The sequence below is a fragment of the Nyctibius grandis genome, chromosome 7, assembly GCF_013368605.1.
Source record: "Nyctibius grandis isolate bNycGra1 chromosome 7, bNycGra1.pri, whole genome shotgun sequence".
Lineage (NCBI taxonomy): Eukaryota > Metazoa > Chordata > Aves > Nyctibiiformes > Nyctibiidae > Nyctibius > Nyctibius grandis.
In genome coordinates, this window is record NC_090664.1 from 37,471,481 (window position 1) to 37,495,682 (window position 24,202).

At 38.9% G+C, this 24,202-nt stretch overlaps 1 protein-coding gene across 1 annotated transcript in view; it reads left to right on the forward strand.

Moving 5' to 3' along the window:
* MALRD1 (MAM and LDL receptor class A domain containing 1) overlaps window positions 1-11,682 on the forward strand; it is a 302,374-nt gene extending 290,692 nt beyond the window's left edge. Inside the window, 3 exon segments of the mRNA XM_068405612.1 lie at window positions 7,982-8,057; window positions 10,748-10,804; window positions 11,554-11,682. Of these exon segments, the coding sequence (XP_068261713.1) occupies window positions 7,982-8,057; window positions 10,748-10,804; window positions 11,554-11,682 (262 nt within the window).
* Window positions 11,683-24,202: the final 12,520 nt, after the last annotated feature.

The window sequence follows — 24,202 nt, forward strand, 5'->3', positions numbered from 1 at the left end:
TTACAGCTGACAAGAGTCGCCTCCAGAGGCTGATAGTGTTCGACCTTCTTGGAAGCATCTTATCAATACCACCATCTCTGGACAGGGATCCCAACTGTCTGGCTTCTCTACCATCCAATTCTATGCTATCTGCCCCATTATCCCAGCATCGGAGCAACCAGGTAATAATTGACTCACCGTCATAACGACTAAAATCTTTTCTTATATTTCGCAGTTCTTTCAGGGATAAGGAGTGGTAGGTTATTTCTACTTCCGAGTCCGAGTCCTCCTGTGATTGTTCTGCTTTAGAAGGACCTTTCTTGTCCTTCTTGTGTAATGGGTCTGCTTTAAAAAGACGATCAAGGAAACCCCCCTCTGTGTCAGGCCCTGACTCTGCCTGAGAAGGGCCCTCACCTGGGTCCTGTGCTGGCTCTGCCTTAGAAGGCTCTGAGTCATCATCCTTCACTTTACTAGCTGATTTCTTTCTGTGTTTTCTCCTGGTTACAGGGGCAGCATGATACCTACCGCTGTTGCTGCACTGACATCTAATCACATACCACACCAGAAACACATTCAGGACAAACGAAAATAAAACCATGCCACCTAGACAGCACCATCCTAATTTCGCAAAATCTAGTGGAATCACCTTGGCAGAAAAGGAGAAGGTACTATTTCCCAAAGTAAAATTGGAAGTATAATCATTAACAGAATCAGCTAAAGGACTCCCAGAGTGCGCAGATAAAATCTCTGCTACCGAGGTCAGAGCAGTAACAACCCAGTTTATCACGACATAAATCCGTACGAAACGCCATAACAAAACAATGCATGTTGACCAGTACCCAGCAATGATAAACTGCACATAAACACTAACAAACAACGGCAAGTAAGGTATTATTACACTTAACTCTGTAAAAGGCTTAATAAAGAGACGAGATAGCACAGCGATCAAAAATGACATTACCATCTTCGCTATCTGTTTTAATTTCCAACCCCTCGTAAATCTCAAAGGAAGAACTCCGATACTCTCTCAGCTGAGCTCTCCGGGTCTCCTCCCACTGGAGCTGGGATTCGACTTATCAGAGCAACCTGTCGGAGCTTCTTTCGAGCCCCACGTTGGGCGCCAATAAATCTGTCACGGTTTAAAGCTGGGCCAGTTATTAAACCTGTGGCAGATGCCCTCTGTTATCCCCTCCCCCTCCCCCCAGAGGGAAAGGGAAAGGGAAAAGGGAGAGAGGCTTCCGGGTTGGAAAGTTAAAACAGTTTTAATAAACTATAATAATGAAAAAAAAAATAATAATAATAATAGAAATAATCAAATATATACAAATATATATACAAAACCAAGATTGAGCTCCCCTGAAGTCAGCCACGTCACCACCGGCACTGCAGGGCAGGCTCCGGGAAGGCCCAGGCTGGGCCTAGCAACGGTCGAGAGCTGGATTCAGGGATGCACGGATCGGGATCGGGGGCAGCAGGAAAACAGACGGAGTCCTCCTTGGACACCGGCCATAGCAGAAAAAGGGCGCGACCCTCGTGATCCCCCCCCTTTATACCGAGAATGACGTGTGTGGAATGGAATACCCTCGTTGGTCAATTTTGGGTCACCTGCCCTGTCCGCTCCCCCCTGCAGCTGCGACCCCCCCCTTCGGCTTTTCACTTGTAAGCAGTGAGGAATTCATCAGTGACCTTGGTTTTCTCTAAGAATAAGTACAGCAAGAGCCTTACTGCACAACATCCCTACCGGTGCCTCAGCGATAACTACAAACTTCGGGCGTTATCAGTCTTGGAGGCAGACACTGTCTGCAAACATGCAGTTACTTAGAGGAGACTTAGCTGAAAGCAAAAATCACTGAAAGGAAAATCGGCCTGGTTTAGGCCAAACCAGGACACGTCCTCAGGCAATCTTGGTACCCTAGGTAGAAAGAAAGTTTGCTGTTAGAAAGTTTTTTTCTAACTGCTAATATGTCTGTTTACAATTTAAGTTCATTCCTATTCATGATGGACCAGAAGAGGCCATTCCCTTCCTCCTTGCAAAAAGCTTTTTATGTACTTGAAGGCAGTTGTCATGTCTCCTTACAGGCTGCTTTCTCTAGGCTAAACAAGCTTAGTGCTTTCAACCTTTCTTCATGGTTAAGGTTTTCTTACAATTATGATGATTCCCAGTTACTGTTGGGGACTTTTCTCCAATTAGACCATGCCCTTCTGGAGGTCTGGTGTGGGGGAACGGATAGCGTACTCCAGGGGAGGCTCTCCAAGTAGATCTGAACGACTGCCAGAGGTCGTTGCTGGCTATGCCTCTGTTCCTATATCCCAAAGTGATAAACAGAATGACAATAGGATGACATTTATTGACCCATTTTCAGCTTGTGAACTGGAATGGAGAGAGATACTGTGAGAGAAAAAGGTGCAGTTTTCTGAGAAAAAGAAAAACAAAACCAGGAAGCAGCAGTCATAGTTGTTGTTTGGGATTTGTTTTATTAGTCTAATGCTGCTATCCAAATCCATTCCTTCTTCTGTGGAATATTTTTTTCTCTGAAGGATGAAACCCAGTTCTATAGTCAGAAGTCTTCAGTTTTTCTGAAATGTGCCTCTCACAACCACCACACATAGGAAAGTTTGCAAAGAAACAAGAGGTGACCAGTACTATTCAATATATTCATTAATGACTTGGATGAGGGAATAGAGTGCACTGTCAGCAAGTTCGCTGATGACACAAAACTGGGAGGAGTGGCTGACACACCGGAAGGCTGCGCAGCCATTCAGAGAGACCTGGACAGGCTGGAGAGTTGGGCGGGGAGAAATTTAATGAAATATAACAAGGGCAAGTGTAGAGTCCTGCATCTGGGCAAGAACAACCCCATGTATGAGTACAAGTTGGGGACAGAGCTGTTGGAGAGCAGCGTAGGGGAAAGGGACCTGGGGGTCCTAGTGGACAGCAGGATGACCATGAGCCAGCAATGTGCCCTTGTGGCCAAGAAGGCCAATGGCATCCTGAGGTGGATTAGAAGGGGTGTGGTTAGCAGGTCGAGAGAGGTTCTCCTCCCCCTCTACTCTGCCCTGGTGAGGCCACATCTGGAATATTGTGTCCAGTTCTGGGCCCCTCAGTTCAAGAAGGACAGGGAAGTGCTAGAGAGAGTCCAGCGCAGAGCCACGAAGATGATTAAGGGGATGGAAGATCTCCCTTATGAGGAGAGGCTGAGGGAGCTGGGTCTCTTTAGCTTAGAGAAGAGGAGACTGAGGGGTGACCACATTAATGTTTATAAATATGTAAAGGGCAAGTGTCATGAGGATGGAGCCAGGCTCTTCTCAGTGACATCCATTGACAGGACAAGGGGCAATGGGTGCAAGCTGGAACACAGGAGGTTCCACATAAATATGAGGAAAAACTTCTTTACGGTGAGGGTGACCAAACACTGGAACAGGCTGCCCAGAGAGGTTGTGGAGTCTCCTTCTCTGGAGACATTCAAAACCCGCCTGGACGCGTATCTGTGTGATATGATCTAGGTAATCCTGCTCCGGCAGGGGGATTGGACTAGATGATCTTTTGAGGTCCCTTCCAATCCCTAACATTCTGTGATTCTGTGTGATTCTGTGATTCTGTGATTCTGTGACATGCTGAAAGAACAGAGATGATCTCTCTGTCTATAGCCTTCAAGATCACCAAGATGAAAGATGCAAAGGACTGATTTTTTAAAAATAAATAATTACGTTTCTTAAAGTGACTCAAAAGGCACAAAGTGCAGACCTAGGAAGCCCAGACAGGATATTAACAGCCTAATCAAGCACCCAAGTGACTTGTAGATTATTCCAAATGCAGCTTTTGGAAAGTCTGCCCTCCTCGCATCACGCCTCCTCTTTCTTCTATGGGATGTGCAAAATATAGCCTACTTCTGCAAACCTAAATTTAGCTAAAAAGGTTTTAGAAATGCTTTGGAAACTGAGGTCTTGAGTTATAGTTTCTGTTTAGAACAGAAACTTTAGAACATCTATAAAGAATTCTTTTAAGGGATTATTTTAATCAGTAGCTTAATTGTAATCGAATCTTTGACCCACTAGGATTTTGACATTGTTGTTATGGACCCAGTGATAAACATTCTTCTAGTACTGTATTTCCTACAAATTTCTGTACTGTCTAAAAGAAATAGTTGATTTTTCATTGAAAGGTACATTGAAAAGTAAAAAATTCTGAGCTATTGCATCCAAACAAATGAAATCTAGATACTTTAATTTTCCTTTAAAAACATGATGTTATTCAGCAGTCCCTTTATACACTGGCAGGTATTTTGTGGAGCATACAACTTTCTCCCATCTCTGTGAAGTTGTACGGGAGAAACCTATAACAAGGCAGTAGTTTTTGCTACTAAAGAGTGCAGATGAGCTTAGCAAAGCTATGATCCATGTAACCTCATCCCAAGATGATTAATCCTCTCCTTTCCTACTGTGGTATTTCTGGTTATGTTAGAAAATGCAGTTCTCTGAACTGCCTTACCCACATGTCTTTATTTTTTTTTTCTAAACCATCCTGTGCTTGGCACTTTTAACCCTAATTGTTCCCTGCTTGGTACAGTTTTCTGAACTTGGCATTTATGCATTTTCTTCATAAATGACATTTATAAACATTTCACATTGATTAATTATTCAGGACCATAATTTTTCTGAGCGATGAGTTACCCTTGCCCTTACTGTACAGTGGTAACACATACATAACCTTCTTCCCACCACGAGGCCTTGTGATAGGCATACTGCTCTTTAGTGTAGCAATAAACTATCATTTTCTATCATCAGGACAATGTTTCACTTATGTCAAGTAACAGCAAGCACTTCAAGAATGAGCTTAACTCAAGCCACTGCAATACATTTAGTTAAACTGCCCTATCAAGCAGTTTAAAATTAGGGTATAAACTGATGACCAGATGGCAACACTCACCCCACTGACTAATACTGCACTTTTAGGTTTTCCTCAGCAGTATCTGTATTGGTGACAGAGTACTGGAGTGGGTATTCCATAGCTTTGCTTTAATAAGGAAAGCTTCATATTTCTAATTAACTAAAGATCTAATGTCTTGTGTTTACTTCTAGGGATGTACGCACAACATGTAAAGTAATGTGAATATGTCGTCTCAGTTAACAAGCACAGACTTCTTCAGGCAGTTACCACCTCATCCAACTGAGGGATTATCACACTTGTGTAGACATGTGATTAAATTTTCACTGTATATTCTTTGAGGTCTTTTAAGTGATTCAAAAATATTTCAGAAATTTTTAAGGATAATTATTGGTATACCTTAGAAAGAATTGTTTGCTACGTTCACACATACATATGTTGTTTGTATAAATACATTCATATACAGGATATATATATATGCATCTACATGCATATATGTGTAACATGTATGTTACATTTAAGGTAATATATTCAACATGACTTTGAAAGACTTGCTTTGGGAAAAAGGTTCCTAAGAACATGAGAGAACTTAAGAAAGCTTATTCTCCACTTCACCTAAATCTGGGGAGCATAAATTCAACCAATGCCCATATTTTGGGCCATAAAATTCCCATAGTCCCTAAGATTAGGTGCCCAACTACATATGCTCTTTCATGATTCAGACCTAATGTGGAGGGATACCTGAAATCTGCTGAACAACCTGAGCAAGACTCAATTTTCATGCTTGACAAAACCTCAGACACATAGACAAGATGACTTCCAGCACTGAACACAGCAACCACAGACACGCTGTTGAAGAACTCAGACAGCACTCTTTTTGGTGCCCACAGTTTGGCACAGTATCCTGATGCTTAGTTATCCTCTTTGCAGAGGAAGCTGGAGATCTGTGTTCAGCATCCTTCCTGCCCTCAGGACAGACTTAAGCACTCAGTGTGTTCTTGCCCAAATAAGCAACATATATGTCTTGCACAAATTGCTTAAATTCAATGGAGAAGTGGGGGATGAAAGAGAATCAGACCCATCCCTATATTGATCATTTCCTATTGGCACATTAAAGGTGGTTCCCACTGTGAATTGTGTGACTTGCATTGCCCTTTGGAAGTGTCTCCACTGACTGTAAGCAGCTTAATTCCGTATCATGCTGTTAGGCCGTACAGCTGGTTTGTGATGCCTAAATGAGACACCAAAATTAAGGCATGCAATCTGGCCCTTTAAGCACTAGTTTAGAAGCAGAGCCAAGTTCCTTGAAAACTTCTCATCTGAGTTTGCTTCTAGCCTCAGGTTTTGTCAGCCATGGTGTGATTTTAGAGTAAAAAATCAATTCTGTGTACATTTTGTGGACTGTATTCAGAAGGATTAGTATGCAAATATACCCTTAGGAGGTATATAAATAACCTAATATATTACAGCTTCACTTAGCCAACTAAAAGCATCATAACATCATGATTTATTACCATTAAGATCAAATGAACAAACCAACAGGTTCAGCTCTCCGCATTGCTGTGTCAGGTAATCAAACTGAATTATGAGACTGGCATTAGAAGGAATTACTTTCTGGCAGTCTTGTGAAAGATTTTAAGGACCCATGTCTGTTTAGTCTAAAACCCAGACTTAGGTTCTTGCACTGATTTAACTCATACGGTGATATATTTCTGTAGCCTATCTGTGCCTTCCTCCTGAGCAGCCATTCTGGTTTTAGTGTATCTAATCATGCTGTGTATCTCCCCCGTGGCTCTTGCTGGGGAACAACAGCTTCCCTTCCCAGCACCTCTATCGGCTACGTCTCCGTGACTGCTCTTGTCCCCTCAGTCCTGCCTGCCACAGTAACACGGAGCCTGTCTCTCAGTTCCTAGGGAGACACTGCTTAAACCATCTGTAGGAGCAGCTTTGGAATAGAAACACTTTTGTAATACAAGAAAATCCATCTCTCGATCATTGAGATTGAGTATTAGCTTTAGGGAACTTTTTATTTTAAAATAATCTACAAATACAGCTTTCTATGTACACAAAGGCATGTATATGCTCTTATTCATAAAAGCATTAGTGAAAAAAAAACAATTAAATACATCTCTTCAAAAGCAAAGATTAAAAAAAAAGAAAGTGTGCTTCTGCTTCATTCTTCAGTAATTTTAACCAATGCAGCTGTTGCTTTTTATACACCATTGGGACAGTTTTGATGATTTCAAGCATTCTGGAATATTAGCAACGAGTCATCTATACGGAAAAAAAACTTAGATGTAGGCAGGAAGTTCCATCCCCAAATAATTTTGCTTTCGCAGAATTAATGGGATTGACTGCACACGTCATAAGTACTTCCAAAAAAAAATGAATATGCGAAGGCCTCTGTCAGGAAAGCATGTTTTTAAACTTCTAGCTGAGGTAATGGACATGAAACCCATAGTTGTACAATTTGTCCTATTCATCTATTATAAATTGCCTAAGGCATTGTGTTCATTCATGAAACCTTTGCATTCCAATAACTTCAGTCATTTTTTAAATATTTCTGACTTTGTAGCAAAAGGTATGGGGAGCTTCTATAGCTTTAATTCTGATTATGTTGAACTAAAATGCAAGTTCTTTCTTAATTCATTAGAAAAAAAGAGTTCTTATAAAAATTAAATAACTACAGTGTTCTTGAGCTTGGAGCCTAAGACCATGTTAATTACTGAATTGCTAGTGTGGTAGTAGTAAAACACAGAAAGAACATGATCTCACCACATGCAAACACATTACAGCAATTCAACTTTTTAGCTAATATCATGTTTTATTTAATGTATAGCACTGTACCTGCATTTTATGAATACCAAATAGCTCTATGCATATCCAAAAGCATATATATTTTAGCAGCAACAAACGAAAAATTTTTATTTTAACCTACACACAACTTACACAGAACATGGTTTAATTTCATTCATTTCAGTAAAGCTCAGTCAGAAATACATTTAGCCGCCTATATTTTTCGACTCAAGTCTTTTCAGTCTGAAACAGTTCGGTTCTTTGGCAACTTGTGTGATATTGTAGGTGGTTTTGGTGTTGTTGTTTGCTTGACTTTTCAAGGACACTGCAGGAAACCACTAATACTTCATTTGCCAACCCATTGTACGAAGACCTTAGTTCATCTGGGAAAGTAAAGGTAAGTAGCAATAGCTGCTTCTATACCTTCAGAAAAATGTGAGACTGTAGTCCTCAAATAAGTTTTCCATTAAAACAAACAGTGTAACCTTTAACAGAATGCTATTTAATAAAATAAGTAAGAATTAAAAATTACTGCATCACTCAGATCAGCTCCAGTGCATTTTCAAAACACAGGCAGATTTGAAATCAACTCAGTTTTGAGAACATCTTGATGTTTATAACTAATCCTGACTGTAAACTGCTGAATCTGAGAAAAAAGACTTTTGAATTAAATATTTAGCCAGACATAGAAAATAAAAAGCTCCCTGGACTTGTCTCCTTTTGCTTCTGAAAAAAAAATATACAAAGCAAATACCCAACAACTGAAACACACCATCACCAACAAAAACACAAAATGCATGATTCAGCACCCAAGTTGCCTTTGCACACTCACAGAATCACACAGAATCACACAGAATGTTAGGGATTGGAAGGGACCTCGAAAGATCATCTAGTCCAATCCCCCTGCCGGAGCAGGATTACCTAGATCATATCACACAGGAACGCGGCCAGGTGGGTTTTGAATGTCTCCAGAGAAGGAGACTCCACAACCTCTCTGGGCAGCCTGTTCCAGTGTTCGGTCACCCTCACCGTAAAGAAGTTTTTCCTCATATTTATGTGGAACCTCCTGTGTTCCAGCTTGCACCCATTGCCCCTTGTCCTGTCAATGGATGTCACTGAGAAGAGCCTGGCTCCATCATCATGACACTTGCCCTTTACATATTTATAAACATTAATGTGGTCACCCCTCAGTCTCCTCTTCTCTAAGCTAAAGAGACCCAGCTCCCTCAGCCTCTCCTCATAAGGGAGATGTTCCACTCCCTTAATCATCTTCGTGGCTCTGCGCTGGACTCTCTCTAGCAGTTCCCTGCCCTTCTTGAACTGAGGGGCCCAAAACTGGACACAATATTCCAGATGCGGCCTCACCAGGGCAGAGTAGAGGGGGAGGAGAACCTCTCTCGACCTGCTAACCACACCCCTTCTAATACACCCCAGGATGCCATTGGCCTTCTTGGCCACAAGGGCACATTGCTGGCTCATGGTCATCCTGCTGTCCACTAGGACCCCCAGGTCCCTTTCCCCTACGCTGCTCTCCAACAGCTCTGTCCCCAACTTGTACTCATACATGGGGTTGTTCTTGCCCAGATGCAGGACTCTACACTTGCCCTTGTTATATTTCATTAAATTTCTCCCCGCCCAACTCTCCAGCCTGTCTAGGTCCCTCTGAATGGCTGCGCAGCCTTCCGGTGTGTCAGCCACTCCTCCCAGTTTTGTGTCATCAGCGAACTTGCTGACAGTGCACTCTATTCCCTCATCCAAGTCATTAATGAATATATTGAATAGAACTGGTCCCAGAACCGACCCTTGAGGGACTCCGCTAGACACAGGCCTCCAACTGGACTCTGTCCCATTGTCCCACTCACTTAACTATAATAAAATAGTTTATAACACTTCCCAGTATCTTAAATGTGCATTACTATTCCCATCACTGTAAAATTCACCCTGACAGTAAACAAACACTTAGTCATACATTTCTCTAATACCATTAGTGGATCATAATTAAGAGACTGCTAGAGTAACAAAGGACACTTGTGAATAAAATATATATCTAAAAGTGAGCATATTGCAACAAAAGATTTCAAGGCAAGATTTAATTATCAAATTACAGTGGTAGCTAAAATTTATGTTTTACATTTAACAAGAGAAATATGATTGACTTAAAATGCAGCGATTTCTGATTTATCCTTGAAAATAATACAGACGAAGAACCTTGGAGTAAAAGGAGCAAAAAAAAAATGTTTAAAAACACCCTTCCTGCCCCTCATTTTGATACTACCCTTATTAGCATTGAAAGAACTAGGCTTAGTTTGAAATAGAAAGTAAAACTTCCTTGTCCTTTCCACAGTCAGTAATATAAGATTCCACTGAAGCTTTGAATAGGATTAACTATGACGTGCCATTTACTTTCTATAAAAGGTTCCTTACACCTGATTTTAGAGACATTAGATCAAATTAGTTGACTTACAGGTTGGTGTTTGTGAGAGCTCCAGGTTGGAAACATGTCCATCACAATCACGTCCAATTTATCAGGACATTTTTATTTTAGTTAAAATAGATTCCTGGCAGGCTTCATTTAATAGCAAGTTGAAAAACAGAAGCACAGTGTCAGGAGAGACATTTTCATAGAAGACAGCCCCAGGCACTGTGCTTGAAGTCCAATGCTGTACCAGATTTTCCTCTATTTTCTTTAAGTTTGGGAAAATACGTGTTTTCACTAATTCTTCCTTTAAAAGGGAAAACAAGTTATGAGTTTTCTCTGAGTCCGATGAGCCTTAAATCTGAATGGTGTATCACCAGTCAAAAGATATGGTAAAACATGAGCAACAGCTCTTATCTCCAGCTGAATACCCGCAAGATACACACTTGCAGGTGTCTGTAAGTTTCATAAAGAAAGAACAATTCTCCACAGACCTTTCTGAACACCAAAACCATGCAGGCCTAGCGTTGCCACACACTTGCCTATAATATAGCTTTGTAGTTTTGAATCCATAGAGTGTGTTACTCAGACAGCCACATGGAAGTATATTTTTGGAATATTATTTAAATGTTACTAAAAATATTCTGAAGCAGTCTTTTTTCTTTTTATAGTCCTCTGGGTATGCCACCTCACCTGCTGTTCAAATCAGTGTTTCTCCATGGCATGAGGTACGTAATAACACATTTCTCTTCTAAAGTAGGATATATCTTGGGCTATTAAATAAAATTCATTTGCAGAGGAAAGTGAAAAAAGTCACTTAAAGTGAACGGTATATCGCTACTCATAATGTTAGCACCTCTGGAGATCTGAGAAAGATGACTAGGGTTAGATTGGCTGACAAGGACCTCATAATAGCAATTTCATTAATGTTTCTTACCGTAGCTACTTGTTACACCATGCAGTAGTTCAACACTTTCCATTAAGCCAGATGCTGAAGAAAATGTTTAGAACTACAGAAGTCCCTACCTGAAGAGTTCATATTATCTCTTTTCTCATATGTTCCTCGTTCAAGAAAATTAGAACCAGTCATTTAAATTACAATTAGAACCAAAATTACAATTACAACCAAAATTAGTGTCCCACTGCAATTACACTATTATACACAGATTCTCCCAAAATACTATACGTGTGTTAGAGCAAGAGCTCTGGAAACAAGTAAAACAAAGTTGGGAATGGATGCAGAAGAAGGTTAAATGACTTGATCAGGTGTATGTGGCAGATCATGGTCTTGGTGGAGCTATGCTAATTTTTATCAACTGAAAATCTGGTCTGAAAAGTTTAGAGATTTTATAGTTTTCTTTGAACTTAACATCATATGTTACTTCTGTAATGCATCTACAGCCATTCATATGTCCATTCTAACAAACGAATTTAATTACTTGGGTTTTAAATTTCATTCTGTGTGGGTTTTTTTTAGTATCCTTTTAATGAAGATGTGAATGCTACTTCTTTTCCGAATCCTCTCTATGGTGAAGCATCAGAAGACATGGAGAAATTATGCAGTTTCTTGAAAACAGACATAAAACAGGATCAATATTGCTTGTAACTCTTTACCTGAAGATTTTTTCAAAAAATCTGAAAGTATGCCATTATACTGTAGCATTTGCAATATGAAATAACAACTCTTCACAGAATAACTTTTATTAAAATAATTATGTTCAGAAAGTAACTTTATATTAAAAATTAAATCCATACATAAGTAAAACATATATATATAGTCTTCTGTCATTTCTGTTGGTGCAGAAAGAGATTGGTAACTATAACTATGAATTCATTTTACATTTGTACAGTTCAAATTCCAGTGTGTTAATAAAATGTTTAATCAAATCCAGATTCTTGAGGTTTGGGAATTATAATTTTATATCTATTATTTGAGAAATGATGACTTAAATATTTCTGTAATTTTGCATTAGAAAGGGATTTTAAATGGCCATTTTAGTGTTCCATGGGGCAGAAGCAAAAGAAAAGGCTTTGTATAATTAGAAACATATCAAGTTAAATCAAAGATGGTCATGATTCATGACTTTGCATATCAGCTCAGCATATGATTCATCAATGTGACATACTGGTATGTACACTTAATTTTAAAAATTATGTTTATTATTAACCTTGATACCCATATCTGACCAAATTCCCTTCTGGTCAGCTCTACAGTGCTTACCACAGTACTACTGATATATTTAGCTTAGCTGTTGACAGAGGGTGGAAACTAGCATGTTCAGGAAACCATATTTCTGCTGAATAGGTTGGCCTCCCACACAGCTGAAACTTATGTCGTCCCGTGCCTATATGAGAAAGACACTTGGGTGGAATTCTGGATTGCCTCCTGATTTTGAGTGTCATCTTCTGTGATACCAGGCATAGCTTGCAGTAGTGTTTACACTTTAAATAAGCAAGATGTGAGGGTGGTGAGACACTGGAACAGGTTGCCCAGAGAAGATGTGGATGCCCCCTCCCTCGCAGTGTTTAAGGCCAGGTTGGATGGGGCTTTGAGCAACCTGGTCTAGTGGAAAGGTGTCCCTGCCTATGGCAGGAGGGTTGGAGCTAGATGATCTTTAAAGTCCCTTCCAATCCAAACCATTCTGTGATTCTATTCTATGACTCTATGATTCTATGTAGCTGACAATATGTCATCTTCCATAACGCCCACTTGAATTATATGGTTATTTTTAGCTTGAAGGCTTAAGTGTTCCTACTGTGCTTGTGTTTTCCTCCCTTACTGTATTTCTACAGCCTACTTAATTTTAAACCCATTGGCAAGTTTCAAAGATACTAAACTCCTTCAAATTTCATGAAAACAGACATCTGGATAGTGGACAGTATCTCTGTTAATACCTTCATTCAGGAAAAGCTGAAATGCTTCATATTTACCAGATTTTCGAGACTCCAGACAGAAAAGCACAGTGAAGCCTGGCTTCCTTCCACCATGCACAGGACTGCTTGTTTTGGGTTTGGTTTTGGTTTGGTTTGGTTTTCTTTCACTTTTTCTTAATAGCATAACAGTAGTCCATAGCTCTCTACCTGGGGCCACAGAACTACTTTCTGACTTACGTTTTCTTAGCTGACACATTGTTTCATAGGTAGCAGAAGTAACAAGGCATGATTCCCATAGGTGTTTGTCCATCACTCTCTCCATACCTTTCTGGCAACTTGCTCGTAAGTGCCTCTCCTGCATTGTAAAACCTCCTATTTCTCTTTCCCCTCTTCTGTAATCCCCTGTAGTATCCTCAGTTCTTCCTCAAGTTCCACAGCCCACTCAAAAACTTTGTCTCTTGAGCTTGTTTCCCTGATGTGTCCTAACTACAAACTAAAGAAGAATCATCAATCGCTGTCTGGCCCAGAGCTACGCACATGTTGATCAGCTGCTGTACGTTTGGCTGGTTGGCCAGATGGCAGCACAGGTAATAAACTCACACTGCAACTTCTCCTCCTCTCTGCCCTGAGTTTATACTGCTGTCTCCTGCCCCACTGCTGCTTTAATGAAGCCACTCGGAGCTTCACGTCTTTTGTGCATGCACCTGCCCTAATGCCGAGTCTAGCTGGAAGTTACCAAATGTTATTAATTGAGGTTTTAAATAAGGAACTGTGACAAGAAGATCACACATGCTGTTTTCTTTCTGAAAAAAGATTAGTAAAACAGAAACACAGAATTTTCTTAGTATACTTGTACTTGTGGAGACACAGAAAAATACACTTGATCCAACAAAGTGGCAAGTGCCTCCAGCTCCTGAACTCTGGTATTTTGATAAATCTGTGTGAGATGATTGATCTCCACATTATAAACAGGCATTGAACATTCCTACAAGGTCTAGCCTATGTAGTCAAATTCTCATTTAATCTGCTTAATTTAGCACTGCTTTCAGAATTTCATTAAAAACTAAAATGTTGGTTATGCTATAGTCCTTAAATTTCCAATCATTGTGTCACACTACATATATCTGTAAAAAATTACAATAATGAAAAGGATAAAATTAATAATGGTAGAATTTTATCACATTCTCCCTTATGAAACAAAATATATTTATTTTACTATTAAAGGTACACATATTTTAATGTCCTAAATAGAAGCATATGATTACAAAGAATTATTGTAAAAGAACTCAAAGAATATCATATTTCTCATCAGTAGCTATCTCCTGAGAGAACTGCGACTCTTCTGGATTATCTCTGAAGCAAGGCAAGCCTTTCACCAAAATAATTTTCCATTTTTATAATTGACAGAAAGTTTTTAAAGGAAGTGTTAAAATTCAGACTTTTCATCTTCCTGAACTTCAATCATTTTTTACTTCTCTTATTTCACCAAGAACAAAAGATTTACCTATATTCACTGTATGCTTATTGTTTCTTGCCTAACAGCTAACTAACAACACCCCCAGACTGAAATGTTTAGGACAAAAATTATACTTTTTATTTCATTTTCTGAAACTTTTCAGTACTTGGAACCAAAGCAGTAGAATTCATATGCTCAGTCATCCTCGCCACAATTTCAATTTCAAAATCTAAAGAATATGACAGGAAAAAATATTGTTCAATATTTCTACATACGTTTCTTACTCCTCCTAATTAATAATAGCCTTTGACTAAATAACCTCTGTAAGCTTATGCTGTTATTGTCATAAATTCTGAGTAGTACAAATGAATTGTTTCCAAGTGGCCTGTTTTCTGGGAATAAATTGGAATATGGATACCCTGTACAAATGGTGAATACTGTACTCAGTCTAGTTTAAACATGTTTGTACATTAATGATCCAAGGTAAGAGCAGCAATAAATTACAAGACAAAACTTTTAACAAAACCTAATACCACTTGCAGTGTGGTCAATATGCTCTTCACAGAGTTGTTTCAGCTCCCAGAATCTCACAATCATAAAGAATGCAAGCAAGCAAGTCTCTTGCTTTTGGCTAATTTGCATTTCAAAACAAGACATATTTATGGTACCTATCAACAATCACGTTTCACAGATAGCCAGATCCTTATCTTAGAAAGGGTCGTTGTATTTGCAGCTTGTTCCAACACTTGCCTCAACATCTGCCGTTGGCCACTACTCTGTGATTTTGGAAGAAGTGAGGAAGGGGAGAAGGATCTTATCTTCTGTTTGAAAAACTTCAAGTACAACATGTGGCTCCTTCCCAATACTGAGGAGCTCAGAGCTTGCCTTTGGGCTCACTGGTTGCACTGTTGCAGCTGTACTGGTGCTTTGTACTGCTGCCCCATTTCTCCACATATTCCTGCACCTGCTGGTCATTACAATTGAAATCCCCATGGATGGAGTCCAGGTGCTTTGCTGATGGCAACTTCCTCTCCTCCTTGCCCTGTTTCACCAGCAACAGCCTGATCAGCATGAAGGCTATAAAATTGATCAACCACATGATCTAATTTTGAGGTTATTCTGGCTTTGAGCTGGAGGATGGGTTAGATGACATCCAGAAGTCCTTTCTGACCTAAATGTTTTTGTAGTTCTATGATTCCATGGTGTTGGTGGCACCCAGTTTCTCCTTGACGACATTATCCTCATTCAGCTCTGTCTCCAGCTTGTGCCACGCAGCCATACGTTTGCTGAGATCATTCTGAAGCCAAGGATATCCTCAGCTCCCCCTTACAGTTTCTTCATTATTTGCTTAGCTGTGGCTGAGGTCTCGGGCACTGCTTTTGACATTTTTCAGGACCTTTTTCCGTATCTGTCATGGCTGGAGAAAGGCTCTTAGATTAGTTAGAGTTTAGATCTGATCTGCTACATCTTAATTGGACTTGTTGCCATATATGAACACAGAGCCACCTAAATAATGCCCACTCTTAGTAGCCATCAAGTTGGCACGGGTTCAATTAATCCTGTCCTTAGGTAGATGCCTAACCCAGAGTGCAGTAAATGGAATTCTAGCAGCTCCTAATTCTTTCTGTTGACGGTAAAGACAGTCTAGACATGATGTGTGCAATGGAGATGTCCAAATTTAATAATATGAACCCCATTCCTACTGTCTTACTTAACTCCAAATTTCATTAACATATGTATGTGATAATGAGATTCTCATTGGATAATCCTCCTTACAAGTGTACATAAAAATGTCCTCTTATACACAGGCATTTTCCGTACCTCTCTCTGTACAATTCAGACAAAAAGAGATCAATGTGTATATATAACGTGCAGTAATGCATCTGTCAAAACCTGACACCTTCTGTCTTTCATTTTCAGTTTGCGGTTCGGGGAGGGGGGGGGAGAGGAAGAAGTAGGTGGGGAGAATTCATGTATAAGTTAACAAAAACGGAAGTTCATAAACACCTAAGTAGAAAAATCTATTGAGGGCTGTATTGCTCCACATAGATTACAGCATGTGAGAAGTCAAGCACCTGGCATGCAACAGGATTCTTCTCTGCTAAGTACTTAAAAATAGTAATTTATCTTCAAAGGTACCAGTCAGTTACTAAAACTTGTGAATAGGAAATTGTTCTCCACTGTGTGGGGATGAAGAAGTAAAAAATGCAGCAAAGGAAGGAAAGAAGTACTAAGAACATGTGTAGTAACATCGTTCCAAACTGTTCCTACACTATTACCACTTCATTGCCTGTCGTTCTTATATTGTAGCCCCTTTTTGTTTGAAAGCAGGTATGTAGCTGACCAGAAGGGTGCCCGTAATGTGCATGTTCCTACAGCAACCAACCACAGATCTTCAAAAATGCCAGGCAAGTTAATATTCATATTTGGATTTTAATTCACTATCTGCAGCTATAATCATTCTTAGGGACATATTCCACACTCAAAAACATAGGTGTGCTTTTCTACAGGATACTTAACATGTGACAACTAAGATATGGTAAACTGTAGAGCATATTAGTCTTGGTGGGTTTGCATTTTACTTTTATGAGGATACTCAAGGTTAATCTTAAAGGTGTGGGGAAAGGAATAGATCAAAACATAACCTTAATCACACCAGGAATTTACTAACATATTTACTGTTATAAAGCCACACTTTCTTTGCCCTCATCTTAATATGGCCAAAGAGTAACAAAGCGTTCAGCCTAGGAGAGGATCCAAGAACATAGAGCTTGACCTGAGTGTTGAAGTGGTGAGAATGGGGTGCCATAGCTAAACTAGAGTAGCTTGTGATGTGACAATGAATTTCATGCAGTCCTCTGGCCCTCCATAGATCACAAGTTAAACTAGTCTCCCAACATAGGTTCCAACTACTAGGAAGAATTTTCCATTCTGATAGTTCAATGAATTTTTAAATGTGTATCTCTCTTTTTGATCATTTCTTCATAAAAGGAGTTCATTTGTCCTTTTATTCATGAACAATGTCAAATTATTGTGCTTTGGAGAAGAGATGGTCAAGTTCAGGGAAATCTTTAGACAGCAAGATGAAGCCAGAAAAAGTTGTCAGCTACAGGGGAGGGTGGGTATTCTACTTTTCCAATGAAAATGTGAGTCTCTCAGGCAAGTCAGCAAGGCATGCTCAACTGGGTTAAATGGCTTTAACAGGGAGAAATGAGCACAAATTGTTCATGGGAATTCTTTAATCTTCTGTGTAATTACGTGATCATTCCCAGAACAAAGACTTTGATTCTAACAGGAGGAAAAAGTCAGTTCCTACGCAGTACAATGATTAGCATACAGCTATGGAGAACAAGCAAAAAAAAAGTGGTAAGCTAGTGCTTTAATATTTTCTGCATGTTTTGAAAATTTCGGATGCTAAATCTAAATAATTTAAAGGTAATTATAAGTAATCCTATTTTTTTCTCAAAAGAAAACTGTTTTTATTTTGTTCTTCATTTTAGTCTTTAATTTTGAGTCCTTCTTCTTCAAGTCACTCATTTTTCTTTTTTTCAACTACTTAATGCAGGTCATAAAACAGCATCATTCTGTGACAAGTATTTTGTGATACATATGGTATGTGAATTTGTAAAGCTTTAGTCAACTTTATTATGGTTTTGATATCTAGGGCTTAAAATACAATTGACTGAGCACTAACATATAGTTAATGTCAGAAACATGCTAAGTCAAGAGCATTAACATTAGTAATCTGTTTGGTATTCACATGGACATGTTAGCCAGAAGTGGACATTAATAACTACTACATGACAATTGGTCTCCAATGCAACTGTGTATTATTACAGCTATCTTAGTAGTTAAAGTATTCAACGTGATTCATGTACAGTGTTGTCAGGGAATTAATAATGATTTGCTTCTTTTTGTAAAAAGGGGCTGTATTCATCATAACAACATGATTAATCATGTAATAACTTAACTCAAGGAGGTAAGTAAGACTCTCAGGGTTATGTGCTGCCCTGAGCTTATATGCAAAATTACTGCTGACACAAAGTAAATCAAAAGGATAAAGGAGTACACTCCTAGGAATATACTCCTAGATATATACTCCTATACCAATTTTGAATATCTGGAAGACAAAAAAGATTAAATTACTCTACAGTTTCTGTTTAACTGTCTTAGTCTGCAGGTGCTTTCTCTGGACACCCTTGAGAAAATTCAGTGGCTGAAGGATGCTCAGGTTAAAAAGTTCTGACAACTCCTATAACTTCCTTTGCGTATGTTAACCAATGAAGGCAAGATTTAGAGGAGTGTTTTTGCTACATATTAGCGTCACTTCAACTGCTACTTTAAACCACTCTAAAATCTGCCTATTTTACTAGGTTTGTGAACCTTCTCTTGAAGATCGGTTTCTCACAGGTGACAGTTTTGAAAAGCAGCATTGGATTTACTCTCATTTAATTTTCCTGTGTGTATGCTTCTGTATTTCACTTTAACTTTTCTACCAAAAAGCAGATACATGGGAAACTCTATTCATTTCAGCTTTGACAAAACTGTCTTGGAATATGTATGGGGTAGAATGCTGAGAGGTAAGGTAGAGAGTTAATCTCAGTAAATATGCAACATACTAACGTATCTAGGAATCAAGTTGTGTTTTTTTCACTTTTGTATCCTGTTTGTAACCCACTTCCTACTTACAGATAAAAATCAAAGAATAAACTACCATGCTCCTTCTTCAAGCTCACTGCAAATTATCCTAAGAAAATTCTTAAGGCATTTAACTAGAAGAGGAAAAAAGAAACCGAAACAATTCAGACCAAAAATTGAGTTTTGCAATAGTGGTGGGAATTCTTGAAAAAAATCTCCAGTGGAAAGTTGTTGCATAAAATGTTGCCTATAAGTAGGAACATATGGACTCACTCCTTATATTTAGCTTGTCATCCTCCTATAAACAGCAATCAAACTCACTCACCACCTCTTACATTCCTTCAAAGCTCTCTCGAAATGAAACTAAAACATAAGTGGTACCCAGTGCATACCATACACAGATCTCAGACTGATGTACAACTTTTTATCTCAAAATGAAAAGGTAATCATAGAATAGTTTGGGTTGGAAGGGACCTTTAAAGGTCATCTAGTCCAACCCACCCTGCAATGAGCAGGGACATCTTCAACTAAATCAGATTGCTCAGAGCCCCGTCCAGCCTGACCTTGAATATTTCCAGGGATGGGGCATCTACCACCTCTCTGGGCAACCTGTTCCAGTGGTTCACCACCCTCACTGTAAAAAATTTCTTCTTTATATCTTGTCTAAATCTACCCTCTTTTAGTTTAAAACCGTTACCCCTTGTCCTATTGCTACATGCCTTACTAAAACGTTTGTCCCCATCTTTCTTATAAGCTCCCTTTAAGTGCTGAAAGGCTGCAATAAGGTCTCCCCGGAGCGTTCTCTTCTCGAGGCTGAACAATCCCAACTCAGCCTTTCTTCACAGGAGAGGTGTTCCATCCTTCTGGTCATTTTTGTGGCCCTCCTCTGGACCCACTCCAACAGGTCCATGTCTTTTGTGTGCTGAGGACACTGCAAATATGATTATTTACATGGAGTCTTACAAGAGAAAATACAAAACCTCTTTGTGAAGAGGTCACACGGATAGCTTTGATTTCTTTTACCACGGTACTGATTAATCAAGTTGCAGATATGTATTACTTTAAATTAAGTTAAGCTTACATTATATTCTTTAACCTGACACAAATTAATCATATATCTATATACATATACATATGCTAGCTGCTACATATGAGGAAAGGCAAGCAACACATGTACATCTCTGGGCCTCTGCACCTTCAGAGAGCTGTCTATGCTTTTGGCTGGACTTTTCTTTTCCTGTGCTAATGGGCTGTTTATTTCGACTTTCAATCTTTCCATCTTTTTCAGCCTTTCAATCTTTATACTTACCTTTTTATCCTCTTCTTTCCTATCCTCTTTCCCTTATCATTCAACCTTCCACTTATTCTCTCTCCTACATGAAAGGGAAATGGATTTTTGAACAAATATGCCATTTGTTTCAATCATGCTGGTTAAGTTATACTTATCCTCTATACTGTCTCGAACGTATATATTGGATTGCAAATTCCTCAAGGCTTTCTTGGTCCTCAGGCACTACTGCGTTGATTATCATGAATAATGTCACCTGATTTACAAGAGTTTCAATTGCCTATAAATCTTACTGAAGTCAATGGGAACAGCAGTCCTGGGACCTCAAGAAATTCCAGACATATTAGGAAACTCTTATTTAACAGCCAAAATTTGGATTGAAAGTCCTAACTTCAGGCACCTTGATTTCAATGTTTTAAATAATCACTTATATTTTGCTTTATCCTTGTCCCATTGTCATTTCTCATAGAAGAGACTTGCATCATTAGATCAAATCATTTTCAGACAGTTCAAAGCCATGTTGTAGGAACTGTACCTAAAACATACCATCACAGACATTTGAAATATTGTTGTTCTTCTCCATTACCCTATGCTATCTTGTGACACCATGAATGCAATGAGTGCTGTGTGCTGCACGATGTTTGAGTGGGTACACGCCCAGGAAGGAATGCAAAGCATGTGGCTTGTTGTGGAGTTTTTGTTATTTCAAGTTGAATTTGCAATATGAGCAATACACTAATTTTCTCTTTCAAGTGACATGGTTCTAGAGCTCATCTATCACTTTGATTTCTACTGGTTACCTTAGCATTTTTCTCTGCCCTAGTGACTGGGAACAGTTGTCTATAAACCAGCCATGTCTAGTTAACAGGATTAGGTGTAATTTTTATCTCTTCCAGTCAAAAATAATCTTAGGCTTCAATGTCACCTCAATGATGTTTGAACACTTTGAGTCCCATTGAAAGACCCTTGGTACCACCAGCAGTATGGCGTCTGGTAAAACATGGGGAAAAAGCAACAAATCTGGAGAACGGTGCAAAGCAAGCAGTTCTGGAAGTTCTGGCAAAGTGGTGGGCTAAGAAGCATGGCCAATGGTGATGTTTTTACACAGTCCTTCCACAAAGCTGGATACACGCTTGGTGTTCAAGTACCATAATTAATGACTACAGGCCTTTTGTTTGTCCATTGGTAAGAACAGAATGAAGAATTTGCAATTCTGAATAATTTCTACAAACATGTTAATAATCTATTAATACGGCATATGAAAGTGATAACTCCTTTAAAACCACAAAAGATGTAGGGGTTCTGTTTGCTTGTTTGTTTGTTTGTTAGTTAACTGGGTACACTCAAACCCTCTGTAAGTTTTAATTTAGAAAGAAAAGATGTACCCTGTCTGAAATGGTATACTTGTTAGCAGACTTTTCTTTCCTGAATAAAAAGGTCTTAGTTCACATGGATGAAAATGACAAGTATCTCTGCATTGTGTGGTTTACTCATACTGCATATCAGAAATGTCCCAATTCACTCTTTTTTGGGGTCCACCTCAAATGGGGTTGCCATTAGAGAGCCTTGGGTGACTTTGTGAAGAAATGTAGCCAGCAGAATAAAAGATTGGTTGGTTGCTTGGTTGCTGTTGGGAGAGACATGGTTTGCAGAGACAGGAATGGGGACAGATGGTTTTGGTTTTGGCTTTAATCTTTTAAAATGGCCTAATCTGTTTTAAATTATGCCCAAAGGGTCAGCAGTGTTCAAGAGATCTACAATACTATACTATGTAAAAATTTGCTTAATGAGTAATTTTAAATTCAAATTCCTCAAGAAACATTTGAGAAAAGAGAAGAAATAGCCCACTTAAGCCCACTGACCTTAACAATATGAGAATAGTGAGTGCATATTGGTATGTCTATTTTGTATTATGAAATTATTAACTACAGAACTGCAGTGCACCACAAAAGTACATTACACTTTTCCATTTACATTATGTTAAAATAGTAAATATATTATGCAGGACCCAAGAACAGACTTACAGGAGGAGCCTGTATACCAGAAGATATTTTGTCCTTCTCTGACACCCATGTGACACTTTTAATACACTGCCAGCAATGTAAATCACACAGACAGCCTTTTCTATTTAGCAAAGAAGTATTGCTATTCTCTTAAAGCTGTACTTTTTTTGGTGATAGCACTTGCTACTTTATGCAGCAGTCAACAGAACTCTGTATCAAAATAGATAATTGTGTAAGCAAAAAGCAAACGCACAAGTTTTCAATTGCAAAACCACTTCAGCTGCAGTACAGACAAAACAATACTTGCTTTCAATAGCTAAGGGAAAAAACAGATTGAGACAGACCAGTCAAATTTCTGTAACTTCCAATCCAATAGAACAATGGCAAACTGCCCAAAGGAAATGCCCAACATATTTGATCCGAGTTACGTTGAAGGACAGTGTATTGTACATTGGGAACCTTCAACCTTAACAATCATGATTGAATTTAAAAAGGAGGAAAAAAAATCACTACTGCTAAAGGTAACTTGTCCAGTAGAAAAAAATAGGCAGTGATGTTTTATAGGATATATTCTATCTGTATATGTTTAACAGCTTCCTGTGAAATTCATTCCTTTAGCAATGTCCTCAGAATCTAAGTTGTAAAGGAGCTGATTTTAATTTTCATATATGCATAATATATGACTATTCTTCTTGTTTATATTTGTACATTTTATGTATTATATATAAAATATGTATTTTACATTATATTTAGGGTTTGTGTTAAATTTAATTTTAAGAGGTAGCACATCAGTAATTTCAGAGCAGTCCCATCAAAATCAGTTATATAAATGGTTTAAGACAAGCATGGCCATAGGTTTTTGTGTGATTAAGGTCATCATGAGTTGTCAAAAAATCTGTTTAGAAAATACATCATATATTACTTGATGATTACATGATATGCATGACCATGGATACTCTTAGGTGGGACTAATTTTGCATCAAAAGGTGTTATATGAGGCTGCCAATATATTAATATACATTCTCAGAAACACAAAATTATGAACTGTTATATGAAATTAGCTTTTTCTAAGTAGTAATAAATAAATATTGACTAGTCTAACTAAATTCCCTAAAAGTTGGAGTGCCTATCATCTTCTCCTTAATATCCATAAAATGGTAGGAAGCACAAGTTAAGTTTTAGTTATGAAGTGAGAGACATAACTACAGTAAATGATGCAATTCAGACTAGTTCTGTTCAAGGGGAAAATTCAGTGAAGTTTTTAAGCACACATTTAACTTTTAAGCATCTGCTGAAAGTACTTGCCTAAGCTTCACTGGAATACATTCCTAAATTTCATTGCTGTGATTTACTACTTAACTGCCTTAAGCACTAAAGGTCTGAGCAAGTAAAGCAGCAGTTCTGAAATGTTTAAAGGCACAGTAGTTTTTTCCTTTCCCATAATAGTTACCCTCATCTTCACATATCTCGCACACTTAAACCTCCTCACTTCAGCCAGCAGCCCCCTGTCACTTGGTATGCACCCGTGTGCACCTTGCATGTGGGAGTCAGCATGGACGACCTGAGTTGTTGTGTCCTAGCATGCCTCATCAAACCAACACCACAAATGCTGTGCTCCAGCTTCTCTAAAGGGCTCCTGTTTCACCCTCACTGGCCTCAGAAATCCCCCTCCACCTCTTTCCCTTCCCCATAACCATCCCTTGGCCTTGTGCACAGAGATCTCTTAACACAGTCTCAGAGCTGCATCCATAGAACCCTTGAGTCTCTGCTCTTGCAGGAGGAGGGAGCAGGGTAACCACATGAGGCTGCTGCTCAGCCCAAGCCCAGCGTGGAGAGGGAACAAAGCAAGGGAAACAGGAGCAGGTCC